This window comes from Chenopodium album, chromosome 11 (genome assembly GCF_948465745.1).
Source record: "Chenopodium album chromosome 11, dcCheAlbu1.1, whole genome shotgun sequence".
NCBI lineage: Eukaryota > Viridiplantae > Streptophyta > Magnoliopsida > Caryophyllales > Amaranthaceae > Chenopodium > Chenopodium album.
Window position 1 is genome coordinate 35,437 of NC_137844.1, and position 21,859 is coordinate 57,295.

The window sequence follows — 21,859 nt, forward strand, 5'->3', positions numbered from 1 at the left end:
ATTTTCTCTTCCCCTTGACTCACATAGGTGCTTCAGGTAGGACATCATGTCCAAGTGGCAAGTGTACAGTCCCGAATCTGATCTGGATTCCCACTCTCGTGCCAGTGTCGTGTTGAAATGAGTACGTGAGCCATTTTACGGAATCCAGATATACAAGAGAAAAATAAAAAAAATAAAAAAATAAAAACCACTATTATGGTGAACAAGGAAACAGACTCATGAACTTGAGATGGAAAATGTTAAAAGAAGCTTGTATAGTCAATTAATCAATCATAGCCTTAATCCCATAAGTGGAGTCGGCTACATGAACCAAAAGTGATTATTCCGTATAGTCATCCACAAAAATCTTCCTCCTCCATCTAAGAGAAGCTTGTTCAGTCAATGAATCAAAAAAAATTACAGCTACAAAAAAGTACATTGGACCATATAATTAAGCAATAAGAGCAATTATCTTCATCCTCTAAGTTCCTTAGAAGAAGCGGAAAAAAAAAAGAATGCACATTTCATGATAATACAGGCTTATCCTAAGATGGAGCAAGAAACTTTGACATGGCAGACCACAGACGTAATGTGTAGATAAAGGGAAAGAAATTTACGAACACAAGGAAATATGACAACTTTGACTGACCTTTGTATTTATTAGAGATTTAGTAATAAAATTTGCTCTATTCAAGGAATGCAAAAAACGTTCACAGGATAGACAGTGAAATTAATATCTTAATTAAACATTGCAGAAATAAGAATCAGTTGACAAGTTGACCTCAATATGAGAAAAACAAGAATTACGGCATGTTCTTGTTGTGTTAATTTATGCCACTTTGCCTAAATATACATATATGTATTTAGATTTTAAATTTAACGGCATGTTCTTGTTGTGTGAATTTTAAATGCAAGAAACCAGTTCCCCTCATCACTGATTCAAGTTCCCTTTTTTTTAGACTTTTGTATAGTCGGAGTTGATTTTAAGCAAGAGTGATACATGACATTTCAGGAACTTTTAGATAAAATACTTCATGATAGCTTGAGGGCTTGAGATTTTTTTGTCCGTTGCCCCCTACTTTTATATGAGTGACATTCTCTTAGTGTCTTTCTTATATTGTCAGGCCTTGCTTTCTGAGTGGGAGCAACTTCTATAAAAACATACCGTATACTCAAGATTCGAGAAAGGCCTTTCAACATCACGCAAAACAAAGGGACGTCCATTGATATACACCACCTGTTACAAAAACATGCACTGAAATAAATCTAAGCAAGAACAACAGTCAAGATTCAAAACAAAAATAAAACTTAAGATATGATACTTTAAGAAAAACAGCTTAACAGAAATGAATTTTCTTTTTACTTTTGCTATGTGATTATCTTGATACTTTTCCAGATACATGATACTATATCTGAACTAAACTGTACTTCCTACTAGGATTCACAATCAGGAAGTGGAAAAATATATTGGCATAAAAAGGCAATAAGAAAAAAATAATAATATGAATTTGAACCCCAAGTTGGAGACTCCTGAGCACAAGCAAAGAAGTTCAGGTTCACTTGGGATTTTCAATTTTACCCTCCTACAACTAACATAACGTCTGGAGATGCTTTACCATTTTACAAAATACAACTTGTCCCCATTAAATCAAAGTGTGTGTGTGTGTGTGTGTAGGGAAACGTGTTATTGAAAATTTTCCCTCCTAAACACTTGCTTACAAAAATTCATTGTTATAGAAAAAGAAGGTTTATATCTCACTTATGGCTTTCACTTTATATAAAATATAAAGTAAACTTCCTAAAATATCAAACTGCCATTTATAACCAACTTATTATTTTATCTTGCTTGTTTATATTATTTTAATATACATTTTATTTATACATTATAATACTTGGCGAATTGATTTATTATATTTTATACCTTATTTTTATAAATTCATTTTCATTACAATTATTTAACAACTGCACGGGATTTAACCTAGAAGGTCCCTACGTGAGAACATCGTACTTACATATAAATCTAAAATTTAAAACATATGAGTAAAAATTTAGATTATGCGAGGGAAAATTTAAGACACATGATTCAAAATTTAGAACATATGAGTAAAGATTTAGACAATCTGAATAGGTAATAATTTAGAACACCTAATTTAAAATTTAAAACATCTAAGTTGAAATTTAGACAACCAAATTTAAATTAAGATTAATTGATTAAAAATTAGAACTAGGGGGCAATTCCAGTCAATAGGTCAGGTTTGGGTCAGATCTCTTATAGATTTCGGGTTGTGCTTAAAAACAATTAAAAATAGTGTAAAACTTAAAATTAATACAAAATATGATATTTGGGTCAAATCGGGTTGTTTGGTTTCGGTTCAAATCGGGTTTGGGTTTCTCTCGGTACCTTCGGGTCAAGTTCCATATATCAGCAATGTCAATTAAAAGGGTCCCAAAGCATATCATTAAAGATTCGTCAATAATCTACCCAAATAAGCCATCATAGTAACTTCTTCTCCTCCCCCCACCCCCCCCCCCCCCCTCTATCCCCCAGCAAACCTCAAAAAACAAATGATTAACCCTGTATATTAAAGGACTAGCCCAAGCCTCACCAAAGATTAAAAAGCCATATTATAGTGAAAGACAAGATGTGAACATGGCTCACCACGTCAGGTGGTATAGCCAATCCGGCCTTCACCTTTAGAGCATATCATGCTTAATAATTCTACGGCTAAAGTCCCCCAAATCTTTTACCTAAAGGGGAAGCATTCACTATTTGTTATGGAATAGCATGTTGTTTGCTGATAATTAAAAATATATTGTACAATTAATCAATCAAAGCCTTAATCCCATAAGTGGGGTCGGCTAATATGAACCAAATTTGATTATTCCCTGTAGTCATAAATGCTTATTAAACACAAGCACAGATCACTTCTTCAATTTGTTGACAAGGTTCCAACAATAGCATTAGGGGAGAGGTTTTTCCACTCTAGGGTTTTAGCTTCCTTATAGTAGGATTCAAAAGCGTGAAGCCATGTCGGTGTCCTTTTAATCCAATCCATCAATACTTAGCAAACCATTAAGAGATATCAAGAAAAGAAAAGAGTAAAAGGAAAGTTAACAAACTTCATGCAAAATTACTTGTGCCTGAAGACTAATAAATCCCACACTTCCCTCTTCCTATTACGCCGAAACACACCAGAGGAGAAGCTACCATCCACTGAAAGCCAACCACAACTATCATTCATCTCTGATAGTTTACTACCAACAACAAAAAGGGTAATACAAACACGGTTATCTCTCTCTAAAAAAACACAAAAGCCATTATGTTTAGATTTCAAAACGAATACATCACTTAATTACAAATTTCGTTTACTCCCCCGGTCCCCCCGTCCCCCTACATCCAACCAATACTGCATATGCACACCCGCCAAAGCATCCAGCAAGAAACACTGCCTTATGGTTATTCCCTTTAAAACCCATGAAAAAAAAAAATCAAAATAAAATTCTTGAAAAAATCGAGGCCTTTTGTACTTAAGACATGACTACTACTTTTATTTTGGATACAACAAGAGCAAAAGCTTTATATCAAAAAAAATTTAACAAAAAAAAAGGTATGAGAAATGCTAAAGGGTAATCTTCTAGTTTATCAAATTTAATATGAAGTATATAAACAGTGTAGCCCTAAATTCATAGTATGAATGAACAAGCTTTTCCACCCCAAATTTCTCAAAAGAAAACACCTTTTCTTTGCCCTTCTCTTACAATCACTTCAGATTGAAAACCTTTTAAGGGATTAAAAAAAAAAAAAAAAAAAAAAAAAAAATCCTCTACATTTCTCCTGATAGTCAACTGTTCTCCACTTTTTTTTCAAATTTGAAACACATAAATGCATCGCCACAAACACGGTGTACAAATAAGAAGACAAGTTGACCTTGTTCCTACATACTTCCTCTGTTTTCTTTTAATTGCACCATTTGAGTTGAGCACAAAGTTTAAAAAAGAAATAAAATAACAAAAATGCCCATGTGACTACAAACAAAGGAGAGGGAGTAAAACTACGGTAACAAGGATAAATAAGACAAGTTGACCTTGTTCCTACATACTTCCTCTGTTTTCTTTTAATTGCACCATTTGGGTTGAGCATAAAGTTTAAGAAAGAAATAAAATAACAAAAATGCCCATGTAGAGGGAGTAAAACTACGGTAACAAGGATAAATATCATATGTGACTAATGTGAGTAAGGGGAAAATAGGTATTTGGTGTGTGAACACAAACAAAAAGAGCATGAAAGTAAACCAATTATAGAAATGTTGCAATTAATATGCAACGTGCCAAAAAAAATAAGGGTGCATAAAAAAATAGAAGAATATCATTACATCCCCAACTGAGTTGCTCTAATTAAATTGATTCCTAATCATTTTTCATTTGACTTTAATTTTAGTTTGAGTTAGACTTGAACCTACCTAACACAAAATCTGGATCTGCCACTAGGAAATAGTCTCTCGAACAAATAAATTACTTTTTCTATTAGAAGACAAACTATTTTTCAATTACATCCAAAAAGATAATCATTCAGACCTCCTACCAATGTTGCAAGGTACGGGGTACGATTCGAAACGTGGTATGAAAACGAATACGCGGAACGCTGCCCTTTGGTGATTCCGGTACGACGGGTACGATTACATATATAAATATGGAGTATATATGAATGAAATACGAAGAAGTATATACTCTGTATTTTGAAAAATTAAAAATATTGTCTTGCCCTTGGGTAATCGTATCTGATATTTTTTAATTACCAAGGGTAAGTAAAACTGTAAAAGAGTGGGTGTCATAAAAATAAAGAGGGAACTAATAGAGCGTGGGGTCCAATTGTCTATATTTAATTTAAGCCATTCAATTTTCTGACTTGTCTCTCCTACTTTTCACTTAATTTATTAGTAAAAAAAAAAGTAGTATCCAATATTCTGATTTCTCTCTCCTCTCTCCTATGTTTGTCTTCAACCTTTATTCTCCACCATATTTGAAGCTTCAACACTCGAGCTTTGAGCTGTCAATAACCTTTAACCCTAAAAACGCAAAAGCATAGCCACAGTCTTAATTGGGTCGTCAATTTCAAGATCTGAGTCGCGTTTGTACCGCGTTCCGGTACGAACGAACCAGGTCGCAATTCGGGCCTCCGTACCGCGAACCTTGTAACACTGCCTCCTACCTTATTGGAAGTTGTCGAAAGCAGTTTTAGCATAATAGTTCAACACTGAAAACCATGGGAGTAAAGGAGAATTATCACAAAAAATAATTAGGCCTGAAATATTCCTCACGGACTTAGGCCAAAGCAAAAAACCACGAAGTGTTATAATGCCATGTATTTTGTGGTCTTGGACCAGAGAACATAACAAGAAACTCCAAAAACAACATTCTGAGTCACAAACAAAGGAGACACATAAGGCATAACCACATAACCACTTGAATGTCAGACTACAACAAGACTAAAATTCATTAACATGGATTGAAGGGGAAAATACAAATTAACATACTGGCTCTTCACGGAGATTTATCCACAACACATGAGTTCTCTTTTTGTCAGCTTGGGCTCCGATGTGTTTAAGAACATTTCGGATTCCATCTATGGTAGGAATAGCAACCCCGTGAACTTGTAAAGAATCTGCCTGTTGATGGTAACCACAAAGAAGGGGAAAAAAAAGAGTGATATTCTATAATGAAAATTAAAAATAAAAATATAAAAAAACAAAAACAAAACAGAAAAGAGTGTGAAATTCTATATATATACAAAACATAAATGCATAAAAATACATATCCCATTCACACCTTAAACATACATATATAGAAATGGATATGACTGAAAAGGGAAGATTATAACCGAATATCCAGTGCCTCAAGAGATGCTTCCATATACATACAAAAACTCAACCCTCAACACATAGATTAATTTCAATTTTTACTTGGACTCTAATTTAAAAATATACATAGGATTTTATTTGTTGCAGAAACTACCTCTGTTTTTTTATGTTTTGCTCACTTACTATAGATATATGATTTATTCATTTTTTTTATATACTTTATTATATCATATTAATGCTACTTTAGAGTATAAAATATGTATTTATATAGATTTCAATTGATTACTTTTAGTTAATTATACCCCTAATATGCTAATATGTTAAGAAATTGGAAACGGGACTAAAAAAAAAAACCCCATTTTCATACTGTTTATAGGTGGTTGCAAGTGAGATAAAAAATTAAAAAAAAAAAAAAAAAAATTAAAAAAAAAAAAAAGGAATACAATCAAAAGCCCACAATACTCTTACGAGCAGCACACATCTTGAAGTAATAATGGGTTAAAAGTTTGAAACCCATTAACTCCTAAATTTCAAGTGGAAAAAAAACAATGAAAAATAAAAAACCCCATTAATTCCTTATTTTTGTGAGAGCATCCACGCACAAGAGCAGCCCCACGAAAGGGAGAAAACCCTCATATCTACCTAGTGTTATAAATGGGGCGAATACAGAGAAACAGAGCACAAAGCGGCAGTAACTTTGGCGAGCAGATTGTGGTTCGAAGAACAGTGTACATCAGTTTCGTCAACCGCTCTCTCTATTTAAGTCTATGCAATTGACAATGTTAAGTATTATTGATTGTGTTTTCTTAATTGTGATGCGTGGCTAAATTTCTTTGTTTCAAGCTAGGGATGTAGTCTTTTATTATCTATCAATTGAATTATTTGTTTGGGTTTTATTCATATAATTGCAAATTGATAATCTTGTTTTATTTCGTATAATTAATCTGACGAATTGATTGTATGTGTTTAAGGTATTGATTTATTAGCGGGAGTGAATTGTCAATATTAGTTTGTGGGATCATCAAACGTCAAATAGTACAATTTTAAGAATAGTTATACACTTGGGGTGGTCTTTATTGAATTCCTGTTCTTAATGAGTTTATTTCAATTGTTGTGATCACGAGAGTAGACATGAGATTGATATAAATATATGTTTTCTACCTTAGGAAAGGAGATGGCAATTTGATCATTGCTATATTATATTTATTCAACCCTGCAATCAATTTAATTTCATTATAGAGAGTACTTGACAAAACCCAAAACCTAGAACTCTCTCTCATTCTTGTCTGTTGTTTTTATTAGTAGTACTTTTCTCATATTTTCAGTAAATAGTATTTGAGTTTCTTAATTTGGTAATTGTTTAGTCTTCCCTTGTAGATGTGATACCTTGATTTAGGCTCGACCAATAAACAAGTACAATTTAAGAAATTGTTGACAAATGTGAGTGAGTGTAGGATAAAATAAGAGAAGGGATGTAAAAAGGTGAGTTTTTGTAAGAAAAAGTTGGGTTAAGTAAGAGAGAGCATAAAAAGGTGTAACTATTGTGAGAGTAAAGGGGTAAGATGGTACCAAGGGTATGCCATAAATATAGCAAAGTGAGTAGAATTAAAAAAAAAAGCCCTAAAATGGAAAGTGAGTAAAACAAAAAACTATGGAGAGAGTACCTATAAAATATGTAATTTCTAGAATTACTACCTTCTAATTCTATTCTTTCATTACCCTAAAAAAGAAAAGGGAAAAAAATGGATAATAATACCCACAAACAACTTCCATCTATGGGTCCCACTTTCTAGTTTCCCTTCATTTTTGTTATGCAAAAAGTCAATTATATCCTAAATTTTTTACTCCTCCTTCAATTCTTATTAAATTCCTTCATTTCTCCTTTCTTCTTCAACAATCAAAACATTTGAAACTCAGCAAATTTTATCCAAATCTATTGGTAAGTAAAGATATACCCATTAATTAGCAAAGAAAAAAGCATTCACTTATTAACCTAAACCCCAAAATTAAACCCCCTAATTGATTGAAGAACTTAAATCTTTAAATTGAAAACCTTAGTTTTGAACATTGGGTGAAACTACAACTAATATAAACCCTAGTCCCTAAATTGCTCTTGAATTACTTACCTGGATGAAAAACCATGCAAATTATAAGAACCTGACATGAGATGGTCATTGAAGATTATAGAAAATGGAGCTGAAATTAAACCGTACTTGAAACTAAATAACTCAAAACCTGAAATTGATCTACTTTCCATAATAGGCTATTTGGCAAATTGCTATAAACATCAGTAGCTGTTTTGGGGTAAAACTGCTAAGACAAACAGCAGTTTATTAATTTTTACCCCAAAATAGTACAATTTTGCCCCAAAACAAAAATTGTTATCAAGAAGATAAACTTGGAATGATTTTGCCCCAAAACAAACTTAGATTTTCTCCTAAAACAGATCGTTGTTCCTACTCTACTTGAGCAATTAAAATAACAGATTTTGCATGCTATTTTCCACAAATTGAACACTGAATGAAGCAATTTCACCTAATTAATCTGGGTGAATTGTGCAATTAAAATAATAATTGAGGACAGTACCTGGCGGTAATTGGGAGCACCTTCAATGTGAGGAGAAAGACGTTTGTTCTGGCAGCCAGGAAAATGGTCGCTCTTCAAGATAGTCTTCTTCCCAAGCACGGATCCTCCTCGCAACTTCATCACCTGCTCTGGCTCCCTCGGTATTGACATGGCGAAGATGGCGTTGCATATGAATGAATTACAGATTGTTTAGTCTACTGGATTTTTTGATCTAAATTCTAAAATTAAAGATTATCGCAATTGAGAGATGAGCTGCAAGCCTACAGCAGACAGGCCCGAGGTAGCTTCCTTTTATCCCTTTTATTCGAGAACCGGAACGGCAAGAGTATATTCCATAAACCAGTACAGGGTTTTTTTATTCACAAACTTTTAAAAAAAACATATGAAGAATAATTATTGTACATCCATTATAAAGATAGTATAAAGTGATTAAAAGTTGCCGTTGAAAAAAAAAGTGATTAAAAGTTACTCTTAAAATGATTAAAAGTTACCCCAATATTCATAAAAGTAACTCAATACAATTAAAAATTATTCACGCTTAATTAGTAAAGAATCACATTTTAAAAGACTAAAAATCAATTATTAGTGATTGAATGTAATTAAATTACCTTTATAAAACTTTTTTTGTTGTCTATTTATATAAAAAAATTGTATTATGTTTAAAGTTACCCAAAAAGGGCAAAAAGTTACCCTAAAATTAGCTAAAAGTTACCCTTATACTGCTCGATATACACTTCATATTTAGTTAATAAATTCTCTCTATTTCACTTATATCACACACATGGATCCCAAAATCTTAAAAGCTTACGATTTTATGATTCATATATGTCATACAATTCGATTTACTAGTATGATTTTACCCGATTCTACATATTTCTCTTATCTAGCTTAGCGAAATTCTTACAAGATTAAAATATGCATACAAAATTATTTATAAGATAACGTCTTGCTTGTGCATGTCCGTTAAATCGTACGATTCTACGATTTGATTCTGATAGCCCCTTCCAATTCAAAGTAACATCCCGATATTAATAACTTTGGTAGTATCTAACCCTTCTCTAATCTTGGTGTTCAAATTATTTTGATAAAGTTGCTCGTTTACCTACTCTAATCAGCACTTATAAAAACATTTCAAATAGATGTGTTGTATTTGAAAGAAAACAGAGAACGTATAAAAGCACCAACAAAGGTCAAAGTAGTACATGTAATGTGAATAATATAAAAGTCAATGAGTAACTTAATTTATTTTGAAACACAACTAGTTTCATAAAAATTTAAGCTTTGAGCATTTGATTTAAATTTCGTCTCAATAGCATAACCTATAATTTGGATGTTGTGGCAACACAATTTTTGACTTAAGCCAAAGTAGTACTAACTTTTTGCTTATGTGCATAAATGAAACTCATTGCCAAATAATCTATCGTAAACGAATAATTTTAAATATTTTACATTTTTTTTTCTTTTCACTAACCAAGTTAACTCTTCATTAGTCTTTAATTAACCCATTGACCCCTAAATAATTCTTTTTAACTCATAGTTTACCCATAACACGCAAATCAAGGTGTTTTACGTGCCAAGAAAAGCCTTGCTTTGTGTGGCCGTTAATCATCTCTATTCAATGTCAAAAAAATTGTTTGATTAAGGTTTTTGGGTCATTTTGGCCTCTTATGACCCAAATTGAGGCCAACGTCAGAAAATTACTTAAAACGCCTTGATTTTGCATGCCTAAATATTAATCAGTTTGTGTGCCTCAATTAGCATACGAGATAATTGATCATTTAAGGGATTGTTTGGCATCATTTTTGGTTTTTAGTTTCCTGTTTTTTTGTTAAAACTAAAAACCAAAAACAGGAAACAAGAAAAAGGTGTTTCCACTTTTCTGTTGTCGGTTTTCAAAATCATCATAATTTTAATAAGTTGAAATAATTTTTATTTCATTATGTGACATATATCATATACTTTTAAAAAACAAAAAACCAAAAAACTGAAAACCACAACAATACCAAACAAACCCTAAGCTTTAGGTTTCATTTTAATCTCGAAAAGTCATATTTGAAGTCAACTTTATCAAAATTACCATCAATATCTTGATTTATGTACCTTTATAAGCAGAGTAAATTTTGCTTAATTTAAGTTTGGGAGACGTTTTGCCCGTGAAAGTTTCAATTTTTAAAGTAGAAATTGAAAAAAGATAGCAAAAGCAATTTACATTTCAAGAACCCCTCAATTAGTGTGTCATAGGTTAAATAGGGTTAACCAAAGGTTAATGGGCTAGTTAAAGGCTAATAAAGGGCAAATACGGTTCAATTTGGTGACACTCTGACTGCTAGTCAAAGTCGTGGTGCCACGTGCAACTAACATATATTCCTTGTTGTTGAGGCCAAATTTGCTTTTAAAAATATTCAAAATTGTACATAGGCAAATGTGCCGATGGATTAAACAAATAGAGTACTACATATTAATGGGGTATATAGTATGTTGGTTACAAAGTACAAGAGAAAGTAGGTGAATAACACTAGAAGAAATAACCAAAATGGAACACAAGGTTCAAGGAAATCCACTAAAACCACAACAATAATAAAAACATTATTAAAACTCACTTATAAGATCCACTTTAAGAATAATCACCAATAAAACCACGTCAAATAAAACATTATTAAAAACTCACTTGTAAGACCCCACCTAAGAATAACCACAGGTAAAACCACGTCAATAACAAAAACATTATTAAAAAGGAAAATTTCACATTTGCTACCAGCGAAAACACCTTGCTTCACATTTACTACCGCTTTAATTTTTTATTTTATTTTAATACCACCTAAATCAAAATTTGTTAAAAATCACTACCACTTAACGGAATTCGTTAAGGTTCCGTTAAATGGGGCCCAATATTTCATTAAATAATAATTTAATTTATTTTAAAAAAAAAACTTAAAAATCAAAAATCCCCGGCCACCGAAACCACCAAACAGCCACTTTCCCCCCTCCCCTTGCCGGCGCCCAAACGTTCCCCTGACGCCGACGAACACCTAGACCACCCTAACCCGGCGACGCCCCATACCACCACCACGACACCACCCTAACCCCCAAACCCAAACCACCACCACCGAAAGTCCTATGCCCAGAACACCACCACCCACAAACCCATTGAAACCCACGAACCCAGACCACCACCCACCGAAACCACCAAACCCAGACTGATCGGAATGGGGTTAAGATCGGGTTTTCAAGGATCGGGGCTGGGATCGGGTTTTCAAGGGGAGGGGGCTGGGATTGGGGCTTGGATTGGGTTTTCGAGGGGAGGGGGGCTAGGACGGGGCTGGGAAAGGGGTTGTTTTCATTCAGGTTAGGGTATAGGTGGCGGAGGCATTGGAGGAATTGGTGGCAAATTTATTGCGGCTATTCGCAGCCTTGGTGGTGGAAGAATGGGTGCACTCTTGGTGGTTGTGTGAAGGTGAGGTTTTGGTGGGGTTTAGGAAAGAGGTAGGCTGCTGGTGGAGTTCGCGATTGTCATGGGCTTCTTTGGGCGCCAGCGTTGATGGGAAATGGAGGTTGGATGGTGGCAATGAGGGTGGTTGAAGATGGAGCGGTGGCGGTGAGGTGGTTGGACGGTGGTTGGGCTCCACTAACGGAAATAGTAACAGCATCAGGCAAAAGGTAGTGATATCTAAAATTTTGAAATTTGGGTGGTAGAAATAAAATAAAATATTAAAGCGGTAGTATATGTGAAACAGGATGCTTTCGCTGGTAGCAAATGTGAAATTTTCCTATTAAAAACTCATTTATAAAATCCCCACTTCAAGAGTAAGATAAAAATAAGAGTACCTAAATAAAGCAATAAAAATAGTTATAAGAAAGGATCACCCGATTCAAATCAGCTTGGCCATGGAGTAAGCAACATTATTACATCTACTAGCAAAATCAAAAGAGCTAAGACAATAGTATAAGGTACTGAAAACTCTCTTTCCTACAAAGGAGGAGCTCTATCAACTGGGAACAATCCTTTACAACAAACTTAAACCAGCAATAAGATAACCTTTTCACAAATCAGAAATCACAAGTATGTATGGTGCCCACATCACAAGAAAATAAGCTGAAATAAAAGTGTGGATGTTGAGTTGGTTAACAGCGAACAGGGTACCATATACACCCCATTCCTTTGTAATTTTTTTTCAATGAGGAGTTCTGTCTATAAATTTGTACCAAAAACCTTGTAGTTAACAGCTATTGACATTAGATGGCATAGGAATACTTATCTGGCCCTAGTTCAGGATCAAGTAGGCACTAGGCTTTAGAATTAGGACCTTCCTCTTAATTACCAAACGATCTCTGTGTAAATGGGTAATCCAAGCCATACATGGGAACCTAGAATCAAAAATAATATATAGCCACCTAATACAAGGCATCTCAGTTCACCGGTCAACAGGAAATTCCATCTTATAAACATCCATCAATAGTGGCTTTCAATTGTTGCATCTTCTGTTTTCCCATCTGCAATATTTAACAATCAGATTCATGTTAGGGAAGCCAAGAAAGAGTATTCCATTCTACAGAAAGCATAAAACATAATATGTAGGAGCTTGAATTAGTCAGCAGCTAGACAGCAACCTCCATTCTATGATACATTGACTACTATAACTACAAGTTTCAAGTTTTCAACTATTACAGATGCAGAAGCAACAAACGCTATGACATGGGACTAGAATCATACCTGGCCCGACCCAAATTTCCAGGTTTGGGCAGGAAATATAGGCCCAAAGTCAAGATTGGGCCAGTCGGCCCAAATTTGGGTTTTGAGCAACTTGAAATTCATACTCTGTATTCAGTTAACAATATGCCCCTGCCTGAAAAGCCTGCTATCATTGCCAGAAATAGCGGGTTTGGGCACAAGTTGTTTGGCCCGAACTTGGGCCCCACCCAAATCTTGGCCCAAAAGGGCTTTTATCAGTAAAAGCCCAGCCCAACGCATGATCAAGTCTACATGGGAATCGTGGTAAGTACATAATTATGAGTGTAGGTTTCTCAAATTTTCAATAGAATTCTTTTTATCAAAAAATCAAGCAAAAGGAATAATAAAGATAAGGCTTGAGAAGAAGCAGAACCGTTTATACAACACGTTTTGATGCAAATATCTTGTTCAAATGCATTAATAATCATATATGCAATAGTAGTAGACTTACCTTACGGACAAGCATCATTTGTCTTTGAGCATCAATGAGATGGGTCTCCACTGCTGCTTCCGTTTGCAAAAGAAGCTTCCTATGTAATGCCTCTGACCAAAATAAGGATTTAAGCATCAGAGAACAGCAAAATTATCTAATTTACAGTGTCGATAATCCTTATGCATTTACTAGTGTCATTCAAAACAAGAGAGCAGTGGAATCCCAAAAGAAAATTTGTTCTCATGATACTTCGTCCGTTTCTATATAGTTGACACGTTCAATTTAGGCACACATATTAAGGAGAGGAGAGAGAATGATAAAGCAAAACTTACACAAAAAGGAAACATGTCAACTAAAAATAAACATTCTAAAAAGGAATACGTGTCAACTAAAAAAAATGGAGGTAAGTACCTAAGACCATTGCACATCAAAGCCTAACTATGAATTTCAAAACTCCAATCAGGACCATCCACTGTATGCAAAACTAATGGGAAATACACAACTGCTATTATGCAATTGGAGTTGGCTTATGTCCAACTTGTGAACAAACAATCCATTTTAACAGATTCGCTAATCGCTACAATATAGTAGTCCTGTCAGGGCTGTCATCCAGTAGGCTAGTACACCAGCATGATATTTCAATGGAAAATAAAAAACAAAAATCAAAGACTCCAATCTCTACATCACCAATATACATATATAATGTCGTGATAGCATATATTCCAAGTTTCAGTATTGTAATATATATAATTAGTGCAGCATGTCAACATCATATAATGGAACTGATGTATATTAATCCGTATTTAGAAATAACTGATACACATGCCCAACCAGAATTACATGAGATCGTGTATCACACCATGTGGTCTTCAATCAAACACTTCCTGCATTCCATATCAGTCGACAATTATTCCTTTTGGGGAAAGTTCTTTTTAGTTAATACATTTCTATTTTGGGTAAATTGTGTTGGAAATGTCATTTTTACCCTCACTCTTCTCTCTCTATCCCATAACAAACCCACTCCATCCACTCACGGCCACCAGCCCACCACCATGGCCCATATTCTCTCTCCTCCAGTCCTCCCTCACTGCCATCACCACCAATTTTCTCTCTCCTTTGCCATGGTGTTTTATTTCCTTACCACTTCCAAGTTCCCTCCTCCCCTTCGACACCGACTTTACCAGCTTAATGTTCTAAACGTCTAATGTAGCAGTAGAGCCAACATGAAGGGCCTCACATCTACCAAAAGGTATTCATTGTGAAGGTGGAATTCTAATTTCTGAAGGAGAAAGGAGATAGATTTTTCGGGTATTAATTGCGGGATGGTTTGTGTTGGCCTGTTTGGTTGTGGGAAGGAAGAGGAGAAATAATCATTGAAACTGTAAAATTCAAGCTGAATTTCTTTGAATCTCCATAATTTTACAAGTGCAATTTCGAGCCCGCCTTATGAAGGTAAAGAACTGGAAGAGAGAAGGTGGCTGTGGGGGTAGTGAAGCCGGCGGTGGGGGCGGGGATGACTGACCAGTTGGCTAATGATGAAGGGCTAAGGACTGAAGGAGAGGGTAGGTGGGTTACGGTGTTTTAATCTTTTATATTTCTATCTGACTTCTCATTGATAAGAATGCCAAAAAGAAACGTGTCAATTAGTAGGAACTGGGAAGTAGGAAATAAGTAGTTAAGCAAATAATCTGAAGGCCAGCTCATTTTTAGAGGTAGCTTTATGAAAACAAAATGAGAAGTCTAGGATGGAGTTATCATACTTTGCCTTTCTATTACCCCTCGTAGCTCAAGATGCTGTGTTTCCAGCCCTTCCACGGTACCTTGGCAGTCTTGAAGGTATTGACAGATCTCTTTCTTGAACTTTTCATGTATAATCTTTAGGTGTTCCTGTTGTTCTGTATTACAAACCAATAGTCAGACATATGAGGAAACTTAAACTTGCTAAAATAGACTAATTTTAATTAATCCAGTAATTGACTTGCCAATAACATGGTCTGGCCGTCTGGGCAGTCAGTATTAAGCTGCCCTCATATTTTCATAGAGCCTAATTTAACTATTTGGGAGGCATCTTAATAAAACTAGGAAGGAACTAAAAGTAAAATATAAAGGCATCATAACAAGAAGTAAGGAGACCTACTATACAATGCACAAGTGGAAGAGGGAAGGGATGATGTACACCACTCAGATGCTTCGACTAATTAGACATGATAGGGTGACAGACTAAAATTTCAAATTTAATTTCATTCTATTAAGAAAGTTTGACCAACTAATATTTCTATAACATTTGCTAACAAATATGTATTTTAGCACTTAGCTCTTCAAATTTCTCAGTGACTGGCATTGTCCAATCATATATCAAAAGCTGGTGTTCTTGCACTTCATGTTAAAATGAAAAAAAGATTAACAAAAGTGATTATCAATACATTTGGAGAATTTCTCTAGACACGTCTTACAAACTATACTTAGTTGACTAGTTAGAGATTGCTAAGCTCCAATTCCATCCACTTCACAACATTTTGCATGATTACAAAACAATAGTGTTATGCTCACTTACAGTTGTGAAGTTAATCCTCTAGAAAAGGTCAAGCATCGAAAAACAGCACCACAAAATTAATTTACAGTTCATCAAATATGGTCTCAATAGATGACGACTCTATGAAGTACGAACTAATTCATATCGCATTACCTTGAAGCCTTGTCTCCAAATGTTTCCTTTTAGATGTCTTGAGGCTTGTAAGTTTCACTCTAACATAAACAGAAATTAGACTAAGGAAATGAAAATCAAAATATCAATGAATAGACGGTCAAGTTCTCAAACTAAGAGTACTCACAAATCTGTCTGAATCTGAGACTCAACATTCAGCAGCTGTGAATGTATTTCTTTGGCGGAAGACACCATTATTTCAGAGCATTTTTTGTTTGTCAGTGATATCATTTTGGTTTTAACCTTTTCTAAAGCCAAACCTAATAGAGAAACCACTCTGAAAAACCACCAAGAAAAACTAGCATCACTTGCAAATCAGGGTGATATTCCAAGTTTGAAGATGAGAAGAATATCTGAATAACCTTGCCAATCCGTCCTCGGGACTTTCATCCAAACATTTTGTAAACACATCACCAGCATTACCACTTTCTGCAAACTCAAAAGATATTAAATGTATAGCCAAGTCCAAAAGGTCAATCATTTTTGAAGCAAAAGACCCTAGCTCATAAAAGCACAATGAAAAACACTGAGGTTTACCTTTTGGAGTATGCAAGGTACGACTGTAATCACCAAAGACAACATCGCGACTGCAATGTCGTTTGCTTCGGCCAAGCACAGGTCTCTGAACAACCCTGCTTCCATTCTCTGGAGATGCGGGAGCATCATCTACTTCTGGATAGACTGCCCACGAAAGTCCATATTTCATGAATAAACAAGTAAAATAAAAATTTAAGGCATTCAATTTCTGATCTAAGTGAAAGTGTTGAGCTCAATCCAAATTAACCCTTCCAAAAAGCCCTTTAAAGTTAAAGGGTCATGGAATAGACAGCTTATTTTAGCGATTCCAGGCACTAGTCACATCATTACAATAAGGATTGATGCCAGTCTCCTTGATTTTAGCCTTATAAATAGATACAAGCAGAATTGCCGGACGCATAGCCGCACAAATAAGGGTTGAAGAGATTCTCTCTCCTGCCCCATTACTGACTCTGATCACTTGATCTATTTGCACAAGGCTTTGTACTTTGGGGCTCTCTCAAGAACGTGGACCTTGCTTAAATTTCGAAAACAGAAGATTAGGTTCCATTATAGATTCAGTTTTTCTAGATCTAGAACATTGCTCATGCCATTGTGAGTCTGTGACTATAGATCTGCCATTGCAGACCCTCTTCATCCAGAAACTTGCAGTCAATAGTCTCCTAATGGCTAGTTTAATTAACACCCCCCCCCCAATCTCTCTTACATTAAACGAAAACAATGATGGCATTCATTGTCAAATAGCCTTGCATACCCCCGTCAGTATTCTGTGAACGCTTTTAAAGTTTCTATTAGAAACGACTCACTAAATAGGCTTATATCTAAAATTGAACTTGCTCATATGCGAGTAGGTGACAAATGTGTCTAAAGCAACTTAATTCCATAAATTGTCATGTGTCTAACACAAATATGATAAGTACAATGAAGGATATATTTGTCACTTGTAAATCTTTAATAAAATGTGTATTCGGTAAATGATCAGTCAGGTAAAAGAACACTGCATCAACTATAACAATAGCAAATTAATTTTAAATAAGATAAAATAAAATAAGAACGGCTAATCATAACAGAAGCAAGTTTGATTTTAAAAAGGGCTAAATCATAACAAAAGCAAAGCATGCCACCTGTTTAGACCAACATAATGCTCCATGATCAATTAAATGAAACCCTTTCTCAGATTTATCCATGGAGGAAAAACTCACATTCCAAAATGGTGGAATTGTTTTAAGGAGCAAATTAACAAATTCTTTTAGGTTGCCTAGTACTGTTACTCCTTATTTTTCTGCATCCTCGGTTGACTTAATGAATGAATAAGCAAGGGAAAGCACAAAATAAAAGAATGCAAGAGGACAACCTTTCTTAGAAGATGAAACCTCTTCAGTACTATCAAGCTCTCCTCTCATTTGAGTAAACAGCCCATTTCCAACATCCTTTTCTTCTGTAGATGACTCTCGGATACTGGAATTTCGGTCTTCGGATTTAGCCGCATCATCCTGATGATTCAACAGAAAAGGGCCTATGATAATAACTACTTGATGCATGAATAAAAAGCAAGATAGTATAATACTAATATCTTTAAAAGGAGAGTTGAATTCGTGTCCTCACAGAAGATTCAAAGTTATCCTTCTCTGAGGCTGTACTACTTTTGAAAAAACATCTATCTTCGAAAAGAATCCCTGCCTCTGCTTGAGCAGATCCATGAACATTCTGCTTCTTATCATAAGTTAGTGGATATGTGTGCAGAGGAGAATTCAGAACAGCATTTGTCATTTTGTACCATAAGCAACTCAAATCATCAACATGGGGCACTGGAGATTGACCACCAAAGTTTTCAAAAAACTGTGACTTTTCCTGTGTAGCTGGACTTTCAGCATCAGGCACCTGACTTTTCTCTCTGGCTACTGGAGATTGGTTGCAGTTAATGTCCTTCATTGCTGCCTCCGGTTCAAGATTATCATCAAGACAGCCATGCTTAGAAAATAGAGCTCCACCAACATTTAGTGAATCCACAATAGGTGGTTCCTTTTCACACCCAAATATCTCTGTCTGGACATTTCTCAAGTCTGTTATGGGAGATAGCATGTCCCCTGCCTCAATTTCGCAACTCTTTTTGGTACGATCATTTTTCTCAACAGTTGAGAAACCCAGAGTAACAGCAAAAGGTTTTGAAGGCGCAGATTTTTCAGCGAAAGAGAAGATATCACTGCTTGGATGCTTCTCTTTATCACTAGATAACGACTTTGGCTTAAAGTTCCTCGGTCGCATCTTAGCAGGGGCCCTCCTTCTGGCAAGAGAACGAGTCACCGGTCTCTTAGTTGTCATGACAGCATACTCAGAATCCGTTTCTATAGTATCAGAATTCTCCCGAGACTTGGAATGGCCATCACCTTTAAGAATGTGCTCTCTCATCATCTCATTATCATTTGTCTCACAAGTCCTTGAATCACCTAATATCTTGTTACCAGAAGGAACAGTTCCTAATATCTTCCGCAGCTTCATCCTCAGAACTTCTTTGTTTCTGTTGTCGGTTTCGATTGGCTGCTCTGGCAGCACCTCTTTGGCTGGTAAGCACACTTGCTGTTTGGGTGCACAAGAAAATTTCTGGGATGGTTCATCCATAGAGGCCCTCTTGCTAGCCTTCCCAGAAGCCTTTTCCGACTCTGTTTTATTGCCAACAACAGGTTCTAACAATACAGAGGATTGCATCATATGTGCTGGCTGCTTTCCATGTAATAAACTTGTAGCCGGCCTAGATGTTTGGTTTTCAATCTGATTTCTGGCTGTAACCACTACAGAACCCTCCTGAGCATCATTTTTACACATAGTCGCAGTACTAGAGGCCCTAATTTCACTATGCACATTGTGCTTTGCCGTCAAATATCCTCCTACAGATGCTTCCTTCTGTCCCTGGCTTATTGAAACATCAGCCTCTTTCACCGATCCACGATGAGGTTTGGCAACAGACTCAACGACTATCCCAATGGACATCTTCTGAGACTGGCTACATGGTTGATGATTGAATCCAGAACTTGGACAACAACTCATCTTACTTTGAACAAATTGCTGACTCCAAAACCCTAAATCTGAAAAAGGAAAAACACTTCAGCTAAGCACAATTATCAAACTAGGGGTTAGAAAGGCCCATTTTCATAGTCACGTTCTACAACAAAGGGTTAAGAACAACAGCCTGAAGCACATTAGCAACCAAACTCGGTTCAATCAACAAACTAAGCTCCAAAAATCACATTAAATTCTTCTCGGTTAAGAACATCAACGAAAATTGCAAGTAGCAAAATTCTAGCAACAAACCCTAAAAGGACTATACTGGCAATTAAGAAAACGATAAACCCTAGATTGTAAAAATTGATGTTCGATAATTTAAAAAAGATATATAAATATCTTACCTCGGAAGCTGCTTCAATGGAGGATAGAAAGCTCAGAAGCCGCTTCAATGGAAAATTCAGAGGATGCGCGCGCTACAGTTAAGTAGAGAGAAAGGAGGTGTGAGCAGTGAAAGCTCCAAAGGAGATAAAAATGACACTGTACTGGTAAGAGTCGTGACGTAAAACTGTAAAAAGAACGCGCCTATACTTTACGCCTATACGGAGTATTTTGAATTATTTTGTTATTACTGTATTATTTTTTTATTATTTTTTTTTTTTTTTTTTGAAGAAAATGTATTTTTTTCTAATCTGTAACTTTGTTAGTATTCCTCTATTTTTAGTTGGTTTTACAGAGTTAAATAATCATATTTTTTTTATAAGAGATTAATTGTTTGTATCTCCTTATCATACTGACTCAAAGTAAAATTTTGCTCTTAATTTGAGGATTAAATGAAAAACAATTATCAAAATGAGAATAAAATTATCATTGGTGTACCGTACACCCGGGTGTATATAATAATTTCTCCCTTTTTTAATTAACACGTTTTGATGTTAGCATTATTCACACACTTCCATTTAACCGTGTTTTGTGATTTATACGCAATGAAAAATTTAGTCATATAGGGTGGTGTTAGATTCGTCACAGTTACTTTCCGACATTGACTTCACTCTTTTCAGTATTGACCCCCATGTGACATGCACATGGTCATTTTTTTACTAATCTCACCCATATTTCTTCTTATTTCCCTCTAATTTTCCTCCTACTAACTAACTTTGGCTAATCATTTAATAATTAAAAATAATTTATAATAATTTTCAAAAAAAAAAAAAAATTATTTATAATAAAGAAACCCACCACCATCTCCACCACAGCAATCACCCCCAAGCCCACCCGCCACCCCACATCTCCCCACCCCCACCTGCCACCCACAATTCCCTACCCTCCCTTTCCCCTTACTCCGACCCCCGCAACGAACCCAGCCAAACCCTAACCCACGACAACCCTCCTCCCTCCCTCCCTTCCCTCACCATGAAACAATCCCGTCTCTTTCCCCCATCCCGAAACGATATACATAAATTTATAGCTCATCTTTAAGAATGTAAGAATGACGTACACCATCGTTTTAATTCAAATATATAACCAATATAAGCCACGTTTGATTACAATACGATACAAAAAATGACGTGGTAGTAGAGAATGTGACCCCGCTCTTTTTTTTATTATTATTTACGATGAATTTAACTTAAATATGATTAAATGAGATAATATCTTACATGATTTGAGTAATTTGGATGGATAATAGATTAGGTGGCAATTGAGCTTCTTCATAGAAACTGACTGTAATTGGCAAATTTTCTTAACTTCTCAATTCATGAAATTGAGTTATGGAATAGTTTTGTCCCTCTATTCCATATCTAAGCTTTCAAGTACTCCACACATACATAAATTTTCAAATACAAACTATGTAATAAAGTTCTGTGCCATGCAACAGTTGCAAGGATATGATCCTAAATTTAATAAGACTGGAACTATTGTCAAAATTTTGTTCGAGCCTTCGAGGAAATATAAATTATGGAGCCACGTTACTCACGTAGATGCACTCATGTGCAAAGCAACTGTAACACCCTAGAAATTCCTTTCTTTTAAAA

The 21,859-nt window shown here is 35.2% G+C and overlaps 2 protein-coding genes across 4 annotated transcripts in view; both read right to left on the minus strand.

Annotated features, from left to right (window-relative positions):
- Positions 1–8,743, minus strand: part of LOC145567039 (uncharacterized) — a 36,635-nt gene extending 27,892 nt beyond the window's left edge. For both annotated transcript variants that reach the window (XM_081626264.1, XM_081626263.1), the window contains exons 1-3: positions 8,424–8,743; positions 5,514–5,645; positions 1,145–1,216 (exon numbers count right to left, since the gene is read on the minus strand). In XM_081626264.1, the coding sequence (XP_081482390.1) occupies positions 1,145–1,216; positions 5,514–5,645; positions 8,424–8,573 (354 nt within the window). In that variant the 5' untranslated portion in view covers positions 8,574–8,743. The remainder of the gene's footprint in view (positions 1–1,144; positions 1,217–5,513; positions 5,646–8,423) is intronic.
- A 3,530-nt stretch (positions 8,744–12,273) lies between these two features.
- LOC145567040 (meiosis-specific protein ASY3-like) lies at positions 12,274–20,382 on the minus strand. 2 transcript variants are annotated; one of them, XR_014095498.1, is made up of 11 exons: positions 20,231–20,382; positions 18,432–19,909; positions 18,181–18,319; positions 16,827–16,970; positions 16,652–16,718; positions 16,417–16,566; positions 16,272–16,330; positions 15,346–15,480; positions 13,604–13,695; positions 13,135–13,400; positions 12,274–12,914 (listed from the first exon to the last, which is right to left on the minus strand). XR_014095498.1 is itself a non-coding variant. In XM_081626265.1 (10 exons), exons 2-10 carry the CDS (start codon positions 19,869–19,871, stop codon positions 12,861–12,863), a joined length of 2,280 nt encoding a protein of 759 aa, XP_081482391.1. In that variant the 5' UTR covers positions 19,872–19,909; positions 20,231–20,382; the 3' UTR covers positions 12,274–12,860. The 2 variants fall into 2 exon arrangements, 1 of the variants encoding a protein (XP_081482391.1); XM_081626265.1 differs by lacking the exon at positions 13,135–13,400.
- Positions 20,383–21,859: the final 1,477 nt, after the last annotated feature.

Coding starts and splice junctions, on each gene's coding strand:
- LOC145567040 (XM_081626265.1), bottom strand. CDS start 19,871: ATGAGTTGTTGTCCAAGTTCTGGATTCAATCATCAACCATGTAGCCAG. Junction 18,320..18,431: donor AGGATAACTTTGAATCTTCT/GTGAGGACACGA, acceptor TTGAATCATCAG/GATGATGCGGCTAAATCCGA. Junction 12,915..13,603: donor AAATGATGCTTGTCCGTAAG/GTAAGTCTACTA, acceptor TAAATATTGCAG/ATGGGAAAACAGAAGATGCA.